The sequence below is a fragment of the Entelurus aequoreus genome, linkage group LG08, assembly GCF_033978785.1.
Source record: "Entelurus aequoreus isolate RoL-2023_Sb linkage group LG08, RoL_Eaeq_v1.1, whole genome shotgun sequence".
Classification (NCBI taxonomy): domain Eukaryota; kingdom Metazoa; phylum Chordata; class Actinopteri; order Syngnathiformes; family Syngnathidae; genus Entelurus; species Entelurus aequoreus.
Genome location: NC_084738.1, coordinates 71,904,994 through 71,916,975, shown reverse-complemented (window position 1 = coordinate 71,916,975; position 11,982 = coordinate 71,904,994). Strand labels below are relative to the sequence as shown.

At 38.6% G+C, this 11,982-nt stretch overlaps 1 protein-coding gene across 1 annotated transcript in view; it reads right to left on the bottom strand.

The window, feature by feature from the left end:
* Positions 1-321: 321 nt before the first annotated feature.
* The window catches only part of LOC133656437 (KN motif and ankyrin repeat domain-containing protein 1-like), a 38,413-nt gene continuing 26,752 nt past the window's right edge, over positions 322-11,982 (bottom strand). The window contains exons 13-15 of the mRNA XM_062057516.1: positions 5,438-5,638; positions 4,154-4,252; positions 322-1,269 (exon numbers count right to left, since the gene is read on the bottom strand). Coding sequence (XP_061913500.1) covers positions 4,166-4,252; positions 5,438-5,638 — 288 coding nt within the window. The 3' untranslated portion in view covers positions 322-1,269; positions 4,154-4,165. The remainder of the gene's footprint in view (positions 1,270-4,153; positions 4,253-5,437; positions 5,639-11,982) is intronic.

Sequence of the window (11,982 nt, the reverse complement as noted above, 5' to 3'; positions counted from 1 at the left end):
AGTGTATTAGTTCCACAACACATCACAACGTTCACTTTCCCGTCAACATTACTAAGCATGACAGACTTCATGACTGACAACAAATATTACTTTAGGACAAATAATGATCCGGAACCATACATTTTTGAGCCTGAACATAAGGAGGATGACTACAAGTTTTAGAAACATCAAGAAATCAAAACTATGAACATAATACAAAGTACAAAAGCAGTGAAGTTGTCACGTTGTGTAAATGCTAAATAAAAAGAGAATACAACAACTTATATTCAATTGTTTGAAAAAAGCTGGCACACGTGGCAAAAAAGAGTGAGAGAGTTGAGGAATGCTCATCAAAGATTTATTTGGAACATCCCACAGGTGAACAGGCTAATTGGGAACAGGTGGGTGCCATGATTGGCTATAAAAGCAGCTTCCATCATTCACAAACAAGGACGGGGCGAGGGTCACAGGTCAAGGGTCACAGGTCAAGGGTCACCACTTTGTCAACAAATGCCTGAGCAAATTGTTTAAGAACAACATTTCTCAACAAGGAATGTAGGGATTTCACCGTAATATCATCAGAAGGTGCAGAGAATGTGGAGAAATCACTGCAGGTAAGCACACACCTTCCATCCCTCACTGCATCAACAAGCCACATCCGTGTGTAAAGGATATCACCACATGGCAGCTCAGTAACCAAACTACTCATTACATGCATAATATTTTGGAGCAATCAATCAAAGTTTTTTTTATATACCGCAGATGTGGGAGCCCCTGGAAGGGACCACAGATGTGGGGACCCCCCTGGAAGGAACCGCAGATGTGGGGACCCCCCCTGGAAGGGACCACAGATGTGGGGACCCCCCCTGGAAGGAACCGCAGATGTAGGGACCCCCCTGGAGGGGGACTGCAGATGTGAGGGCCCCTGGAAGGGACCGCAGATGTGGGGACCTCCCTTGGAAGGGACAACAGATGTGGGGACCCCCTGGAAGGAACCGCAGATGTAGGGACCCCCTGGAGGGGGACTGCAGATGTGGGGGCCCCTGGAAGGGACCACAGATGTGGGGACCTCCCTTGGAAGGGACAACAGATGTGGGGACCCCCTGGAAGGAACCGCAGATGTAGGGACCCCCTGGAGGGGGACTGCAGATGTGGGGGCCCCTGGAAGGGACCACAGATGTGGGGACCCCCTGGAAGGAACCGCAGATGTAGGGACCCCCCTGGAGGGGGACTGCAGATGTGGGGACCCCACCTGGAAGGGACCGGAGATGTGGGGACCCCTGTAGGGTGCTGAGTGGATGCAGTTAATAATGTGAGAGTCCATGTGGGGATCATCTTGATGGACACCATTTCTATTTCACACTGGATTATTTTATTTGACACTGGATTATTTTTTCTGACACTGGATTATTTGATCTGACACTGGATTATTTTATTTGACACTGGATTATTGTATTTTACACCGGATTATTTGATTTGACACTGGATTATTTTATTTGACACTGGATTATTTTAATTGACACTGGATTATTTTAATATGACACTGGATTGTTGTATTTTACACTGGATTATTTAATTTGACACTGGATTATTTGATTTGACACTGGATTAGTTTATCTGACACTGGATTATTTTAATTGACACTGGATTATTTTAATATAAACTGGACTATTTTATATGACACTGGATTATTGTATTTTACACTGGATTATTTGATTTGACACTGGATTATTTTATTTGACACTGGATTAGTTTATCTGACACTGGATTATTTTAATTGACACTGGATTATTTTAATATAAACTGGACTATTTTATATGACACTGGATTATTGTATTTTACACTGGATTATTTGATTTGACACTGGATTATTTTATTTGACACTGGATTAGTTTATCTGACACTGGATTATTTTAATTGACACTGGATTATTTTAATATAAACTGGACTATTTTATATGACACTGGATTATTTTAATTGACACTGGATTATTTTAATTTGCACTGGATTATTTTATATGACACTGGATTATTTTATATGACACTGGGTTATTTTAATTGACACTAGATTATGTTAATTGTCACTGGATTATTTTAATTGACACTGGATTATTTTAATATAAACTGGACTATTTTATATGACACTGGATTATTGTATTTTACACTGGATTATTTGATTTGACACTGGATTATTGTATTTTACACTGGATTATTTGATTTGACACTGGATTATTTTATTTGACACTGGATTAGTTTATCTGACACTGGATTATTTTAATTGACACTGGATTATTTTAATATAAACTGGACTATTTTATATGACACTGGATTATTTTAATTGACACTGGATTATTTTAATTTGCACTGGATTATTTTATATGACACTGGATTATTTTATATGACACTGGGTTATTTTAATTGACACTAGATTATGTTAATTGTCACTGGATTATTTTAATTGACACTGGATTATATTAATTGACACTGGATTATTTTAATATGCACTGGATTATTTTATATGACACTGTATTATTTTAATTGACACTGGATTATTTTATCTGACACTGGAATATTTTATCTGACACTGGATTATTTTATCTGACACTAGATTATTTTATATGACACTGGATTATGGTTGGATGGCGGCCATGCAGGATTCATCCATCAGAGTGCTGGTCCTGTCAACACAAGCGGGAGGGAGGCAGTGAGGTGACACAAGAGGGAGACATCTAGGTGACACAAGAGGGAGGGAGTGAGGTGACACAAGAGGGAGGGAGGCAGTGAGGTGACACAAGAGGGAGGCAGTGAGGTGACACAAGAGGGAGGCAGTGAGGTGACACAAGAGGGAGGCAGTGAGGTGACACAAGAGGGAGGCAGTGAGGTGACACAAGAGGGAGGCAGTGAGGTGACACAAGAGGGAGGCAGTGAGGTGACACAAGAGGGAGGCAGTGAGGTGACACAAGCAGGAGGCAGTGAGGTGACACAAAGGGAGGCAGTGAGGTGACACAAGAGGGAGGCAGTGAGGTGACACAAGAGGGAGGCAGTGAGGTGACACAAGAGGGAGGGAGTGAGGTGACACAAGAGGGAGGCAGTGAGGTGACACAAGAGGGAGGCAGTGAGGTGACACAAGTGGGAGGCAGTGAGGTGACACAAAGGGAGGCAGTGAGGTGACACAAGAGGGAGGCAGTAAGGTGACACAAGAGGGAGGCAGTGAGGTGACACAAGAGGGAGGCAGTGAGGTGACACAAGAGGGAGGCAGTGAGGTGACACAAGAGGGAGGCAGTGAGGTGACACAAGAGGGAGGCAGTAAGGTGACACAAGAGGGAGGCAGTAAGGTGACACAAGAGGGAGGCAGTGAGGTGACACAAGAGGGAGGCAGTAAGGTGACACAAGAGGGAGGCAGTGAGGTCACAAAAGAGGGAGGCAGTGAGGTGACACAAGAGGGAGGCAGTGAGGTGACACAAGAGGGAGGCAGTGAGGTGACACAAAGGGAGGCAGTAAGGTGACACAAGAGGGAGGCAGTGAGGTGACACAAGAGGGAGGCAGTGAGGTGACACAAAGGGAGGCAGTAAGGTGACACAAGAGGGAGGCAGTGAGGTGACACAAGAGGGAGGCAGTGAGGTGACACAAAGGGAGGCAGTGAGGTGACAGAAGAGGGAGGCAGTGAGGTGACACAAGAGGGAGGCAGTGAGGTGACACAAGCAGGAGGCAGTGAGGTGACACAAGAGGGAGGCAGTGAGGTGACACAAGAGGGAGGCAGTGAGGTGACACAAAGGGAGGCAGTAAGGTGACAAAAGAGGGAGGCAGTGAGGTGACACAAGAGGGAGGCAGTGAGGTGACACAAAGGGAGGCAGTAAGGTGACACAAGAGGGAGGCAGTGAGGTGACACAAGAGGGAGGCAGTGAGGTGACACAAAGGGAGGCAGTGAGGTGACACAAGAGGGAGGCAGTGAGGTGACACAAGCAGGAGGCAGTGAGGTGACACAAGAGGGAGGCAGTGAGGTGACACAAGAGGGAGGCAGTGAGGTGACACAAGAGGGAGGCAGTGAGGTGACACAAGAGGGAGGCAGTGAGGTGACACAAGAGGGAGGCAGTGAGGTGACACAAGAGGGAGGCAGTGAGGTGACACAAGAGGGAGGCAGTGAGGTGACACATGATGATGTTTCAGTCACTTACCTCACTGAGTCCTCAGGAGAAGTTGGTGCGTGCGTACAGAAGCACCGCAATGTCGTGATGGCCCGTCTCCATGGCGATGGACAAGGCGGTGCTCTGGTCCTGGTGTGGCACACAACACAATAATAATGACAATTGATAACCACACCCTAATGTATCCAAAGTGGGCGTGGCACACAACACAATAATAATGACAATTGATAACCACACCCTAATGTATCCAAAGTGGGCGTGGCACACAACACAATAATAATGACAATTGATAACCACACCCTAATGTATCCAAAGTGGGCGTGGCACACAACACAATAATAATGACAATTGATAACCACACCCTAATGTATCCAAAGTGGGCATGGCACACAACACAATAATAATGACAATTGATAACCACACCCTAATGTATTCAAAGTGGGCGTGGCACACAACACAATAATGATGACAATTGATAACCACACCCTAATGTATCCAAAGTGGGCGTGTAACACAACACAATAATAATGACAATTGATAACCACACCCTAATGTATCCAAAGTGGGCGTGGCACACAACACAATAATAATGACAATTGATAACCACACCCTAATGTATCCAAAGTGGGCGTGGCACACAACACAATAATAATGACAATTGATAACCACACCCTAATGTATTCAAAGTGGGCGTGGCACACAACACAATAATGATGACAATTGATAACCACACCCTAATGTATCCAAAGTGGGCGTGGCACACAACACAATAATGATGACAATTGATAACCACACCCTAATGTATTCAAAGTGGGCGTGGCACACAACACAATAATAATGACAATTGATAACCACACCCTAATGTATCCAAAGTGGGCGTGGCACACAACACAATAATAATGACAATTGATAACCACACCCTAATGTATCCAAAGTGGGCGTGGCACACAACACAATAATAATGACAATTGATAACCACACCCTAATGTATCCAAAGTGGGCGTGGCACACAACACAATAATAATGACAATTGATAACCACACCCTAATGTATTCAAAGTGGGCGTGGCACACAACACAATAATGATGACAATTGATAACCACACCCTAATGTATTCAAAGTGGGCGTGGCACACAACACAATAATGATGACAATTGATAACCACACCCTAATGTATTCAAAGTGGGCGTGGCACACAACACAATAATGATGACAATTGATAACCACACCCTAATGTATTCAAAGTGGGCGTGGCACACAACACAATAATGCTGAGTGATATGATGAGTCAAGTGGGCGTGGCTAATGACTCACGCTGTCCTGCAGCATGGCGTCACAGTCGGGCTGGTCCAGCAGCAACTTGACCATGGCGGTGTGTCCGTGCTCGCTGGCACACATGAGCGCCGTGGAGCCCTCGTCGTCTTGAAGGTTGACCTTTGCCCCGCGGGCCAGGAGGGCTCGCACCATGTCCACACGGCTGTGACTGACCGCCAGCATCAGAGCCGTCTGACCAGCCTGGACACAACATGGAAAACATCTTTTACATCCAACACACAACTTGTATCATAAGTTAAAAAATACAATTCTGTTATTTGACTTTATTGTCTGTTATTTGGATTTGAGGCATTTTTAAATTATAATATAGATATATATTTATATGTATATTATATACATTATATCCAAATTACAATTATTATTTATACATTTTATTATTTTATTTTAGTTGAATTTATTGTATTGTATTTTATTGTTTATTGTTATTGCATTTATTTTTATAAATATTATATATATATATTTATGTATTATATTATATTTATTATATCCAAATTGCATACAATTAAAATTAAATACTGAGTTTATCATGTTTTATTTTATTTTATTTTAATTTAGTCTATTTTTATTTTCATTTTTTTTTGCATATATACATATATAACCCTAAAGAGACATACCCCCAGGGGCACCCGAGAGGGGGGGGGGGGAGAATGAGTGACCCGAACGGACAGATTTTCTGGTAACAACCCTTGCGACTGGACAATTGACTACGAGTGCAGTCTGCAAATGTGGCAAGGTCTGCAAAAACCCAACTGGTCTAAAGATACATCAGACCAAGATGGGCTGCCTACGGAAACAATTTGCGCAACGCACAGTGCCAGTACCCTGTACGGCACCTGATGAGACGGAGGAGGATCCAGGCCCGGACACTACCCCCAGTGCCCGGAACCTCCAAGCACCACTGGCGCAACCCCAAAGCAGACCGTCAGAGCATCGTCGGATATTGCAGCGGGCCACAATATCCAACAAACAAAGAGTCAGAGTGGCAACAGTTTAATGAAGATGCTAATACAGACCTGGAAGCAACAGCCAAGGGTGATGTGGACCAGAGGCTCAAGACAATGAGCACGTTCATAATTAGCATTGCACCAGACAGGTTTGGCATCAAGGAACAACGCGCCACCAAGACTACAACTGCAGCACCAATTCCAAACCGGCGAGAAACCAAGATTTCCCAACTCAGACAAGAACTTAGAGTACTCAGGAGCCAGTACAGGAAGGCAAGCGATGATGAGAAGGCAGCCTTGGCAGAACTGAGGGGTGTGGTAAGGGATAGGCTACTCACCCTGTGACGTGCCAAGTGACACAGGAAGAGAGGCAAGGTTAGGGCCCGCAAGCGCAATGCCTTCATTGCAAATCCATTTGGATTCACAGAGAAACTGCAGGGAGGGAAAGGCAGTGGTCAGCTCTCATGTCCGGAGGAGGACATCAACCTCCACATCAAGAACATCTACAGCGACAGCATGAGAGAGCAAGACCTCGGCCACTGTGCAGCCCTCATATGCCCACTAGAACCCTGCACCCTGTTTGACATCACCCTGAAGGAAGTTAAAGAGGTAATCAAATCTGCCAGAACAGCATCAGCACCAGACCCAAGTGGAGATCCGTACAAGGTCTTCCAACAGTGTCCCCGCCTGTTGGAGCGTCTTTGGAAGATCTTCAGGGTGATCTGGAAAAGTGGGAAAGTACCTCAGCAGTGGACGTACGCAGAGGGAGTATGGATTCCCAAGGAGGGAAACGCAAGGAACATCGAGCAGTTCAGGACAATCTCCCTCCTCAGTGTTGAGTGCAAGACCTTCTTCAAGATCGTTTCAAATCGCCTCGAGGGATTTCTCCTGAAGAACACCTATATTGACACCTCGGTGCAGAAGGGAGGAGTCCCAGGAGTTCCAGGGTGTATCGAACACACTGGCGTGGTAACACAGCTGAACCGTGAGGCGCGAGAGAGCAGAGGCCATTTGGCAGTACTGTGGCTGGACCTCGCCAATGCTTATGGATTGTCTCTGAGCAGATACCACGTCCCCGAGAAGATTCGCAATCTCATCCTCGACTACTATAACAACTTTAGTCTGAGAGTGTCCTCTCTGGCACTTCAACAGCAGATTGGCATCGTCTGGAGAAAGGCATCATCACAATCTCTGTGTCCCTGTTCGCACTGGCCATGAATATGCTCGTGAAGTCTGCGGAAGTAGAGTGCTGAGGCCCTTAGTCCAAATCCGGCACCCGGCAACCTCCGATTAGAGCATTCATGGATGATCTCACGGTAACTACAACATCAGTGCCTGGATGCAGATGGCTCTTTCAAGGCTTTGATCGACTCAAAAGTTGGGCGAGAATGAGTTTCAAGCCCGCTAAGTCCAGGTCCTTGGTCTTGAGGAAAGGAAAGCTAACCGACCACTTTCGCTTCAGTCTGGCAGACACCCAAATTCCATCCGTGTCAGAAAAGCCAGTGAAGAACCTGGGCAAGCTCTTCACTGGCGATCTGAAGGATACCACTGCACATCAAGCTACCAGCGATAACCTCAACATGTGGCTCTCAGCTGTGGACAAGTCAGGACTTCCTGGGAAGTTCAAGACCTGGATATATCAGCATGGCATCCTGCCTCGTCTCCTCTGGCTGCTGCTGATGTACGAATTCCCAATGACCATGGTGGAGGTTTTTGAGAGGAAGATCATCTGGTCCCATGCTCAGGTGACTGGGTCTGCCACGGAGCCTAAGCAGCATTGCTTTGTTTGGGCACAACACCAAGCTGCAGCTTTCTTTCAGTAGTCTGGCAGAGGAGTTCAAGGTTTCCCGGGCCAGAGAAGTCCTGCTCTACAGAGATTCTGCTGATGGGAAAGTATCTTCAGCAGGTGTGGAGGTCAGAACAGGAAGAAAGTGGCGTGCCCAGGATGCAGTGGAGTGGGCAGAGGCTATCCATTAAATGAAATCCAATCCAATTAATTGATTTTATTATGTTTTATTTTACTTTAGTTTACTCTATTTTATTGATTTTTTATTTATGTATGTATTTGTATATCTGTAAAGTGTCAAATAAATACTTAAATAGAGTGAAATTGCTGCTAAAGTATGTATATAGTTGTGTCCTGCAATGAGAGGTCCAATGGCGCCATCTGCTGGTACTAAAAGTCTATTAATGTGACCCGGATGTTGTTAGCAGACTTCCGCACTGTGCTAAAGGTAAGTCAGGTGTGATATTACTCTGCAAAGTATTAGAAATCACACTAAATGACATTTATTGTAAGATTATTTAACAGCAGTACAAATATTATCTTGATGCATTTTACTTATGTATTGTTTGTTGCTCACGTCAGATGTATTATTATTAATATTATTTCCCCTGTATCAGATGTATTATTATTAATATTATTTCCCCTGTGTCAGATGTATTATTATTATTATTATTAGTTCCCTTGTGTCAGATGTATTATTATTATTATTAGTAGTAGTAGTAGTATTTCCCCCTCCTGTGTCAGATGTATTATTATTATCATTATTATTATTATTATTATTAATATTATTATTTCCCCTGTGTCAGATGTATTATTATTATCATTATTATTATTTTTATTATTATTATTATTATTTCCCCTGTGTCAGATGTATTATTATTATTATTATTATTATTAGTTCCCTTGTGTCAGATGTATTATTATTATTAGTATTATTATTATTATTATTTCCCCTGTGTCAGATGTATTATTATTTGTATTATTATTATTATTGTTATTATTATTATTATTATTATTATTTCCCCTCTGTCAGATGTATTATTATTATTAATATTTTCCCTGTGTCAGATGTATTATTATTATTATTATTATTATTATTATTATTATTATTATTTCCCCTATGTCAGATGTATTATTATTAATAATATTTCCCCTGTGTCAGATGTGTTATTATTATTAGTAATAGTATTATTATTATTATTATTATTATTATTATTATTATTGTTATCATTCCCCCTGTGTCAGATGTATTATTATTATTATTATTATTATTATTATTATTATTATTATTATTATTATTGGATATGTAGAAATTAAAAACAGTGGAGGTGCTAACCACATATTGTCATTACAGATAATAAGTAATACGTAATACAGATAATAAGTAATAACTAATAGAGATAATAACTAATACAGATAATAAGTAATAAGTAATACAGATAATAAGTATTAACTAATAGAGATAATAACTAATACAGATAATAAGTAATAACTAATACAGATAATAACTAATACAGATAATAAGTAATAACTAATACAGATATTAACTAAAACAGATAATAACTAATACAGATAATAACTAATACAGATAATAAGTAATAACTAATACAGATAATAACTAATACAGATAATAACTAATACAGATAATAAATAATAACTAATACAGATAATAACTAATACAGATAATAAGTAATAACTAATACAGATAATAACTAATACAGATAATAAGTAATAACTAATACAGATAATAACTAATACAGATAATAAGTAATACAGATAATAAGTAATAACTAATAGAGATAATAACTAATACAGATAATAAGTAATAACTAATACAGATAATAACTAATACAGATAATAAGTAATAACTAATACAGATATTAACTAAAACAGATAATAACTAATACAGATAATAACTAATACAGATAATAAGTAATAACTAATACAGATAATAACTAATACAGATAATAACTAATACAGATAATAAATAATAACTAATACAGATAATAACTAATACAGATAATAAGTAATAACTAATACAGATAATAACTAATACAGATAATAAGTAATAACTAATACAGATAATAACTAATACAGATAATAAGTAATAACTAATACAGATAATAAGTAATACAGATAATAAGTAATAACTAATACAGATAATAACTAATACAGATAATAAGTAATACAGATAATAAGTAATACAGATAATAAGTAATAACTAATACAGATAATAACTAATACAGATAATAAGTAATACAGATAATAAGTAATACAGATAATAAGTAATAACTAATACAGATAATAACTAATACAGATAATAAGTAATACAGATAATAAGTAATACAGATAATAAGTAATACAGATAATAAGTAATAACTAATACAGATAATAACTAATACAGATAATAAGTAATACAGATAATAAGTAATAACTAATACAGATAATAACTAATACAGATAATAAGTAATAACTAATACAGATAATAAGTAATACAGATAATAAGTAATAACTAATACAGATAATAACTAATACAGATAATAAGTAATAACTAATACAGATAATAACTAATACAGATAATAAGTAATAACTAATACAGATAATAACTAATACAGATAATAACTAATACAGATAATAAGTAATAACTAATACAGATAATAACTAATACAGATAATAAGTAATAACTAATACAGATAATAAGTAATACAGATAATAAGTAATAACTAATACAGATAATAACTAATACAGATAATAAGTAATACAGATAATAAGTAATAACTAATACAGATAATAACTCATACAGATAATAAGTAATAACTAATACAGATAATAAGTAATAACTAATACAGATAATAAGTAATAAGTAATACAGATAATAAGTATGTGTAAGTTGATGTGTCAAGAGGTTTTTATTCAACTTTGTATTGTCCGCCATGTTGACAAGGGAACAGCCTGGCCTGTTATACTTGCTGCTCACCACTAGAGGGTGCCAGAAGTCTTGTACTTTCTACTTCATAAATATATACAATGTTGCTTAAACAAATGTTGTATTGAAGTCATTGTAGTATTTACAATGTTGCTTAAACAAATGTTGTATTGAAGTCATTGTAATATATACAATGTTGCTTAAACAAATGTTGTATTGAAGTCATTGTGATATATACAATGTTGTTTAAACAAATGTTGTATTGAAGTCATTGTAATATATACAATGTTGCTTAAACAAATGTTGTATTGAAGTCATTGTAATATATACAATGTTGTTTAAACAAATGTTGTATTGAAGTCATTGTAGTATTTACAATGTTGTTTAAACAAATGTTGTATTGAAGTCATTGTAGTATTTACAATGTTGCTTAAACAAATGTTGTATTGAAGTCATTGTAATATATACAATGTTGCTTAAACAAATGTTGTATTGAAGTCATTGTGATATATACAATGTTGTTTAAACAAATGTTGTATTGAAGTCATTGTAATATATACAATGTTGCTTAAACAAATGTTGTATTGAAGTCATTGTAATATATACAATGTTGTTTAAACAAATGTTGTATTGAAGTCATTGTAGTATTTACAATGTTGTTTAAACAAATGTTGTATTGAAGTCATTGTAATATATACAATGTTGTTTAAACAAATGTTGTATTGAAGTCATTGTAGTATTTACAATGTTGTTTAAACAAATGTTGTATTGAAGTCATTGTAATATATACAATGTTGCTTAAACAAATGTTGTATTGAAGTCATTGTAATATATACAATGTTGCTTAAACAAATGTTGTATTGAAGTC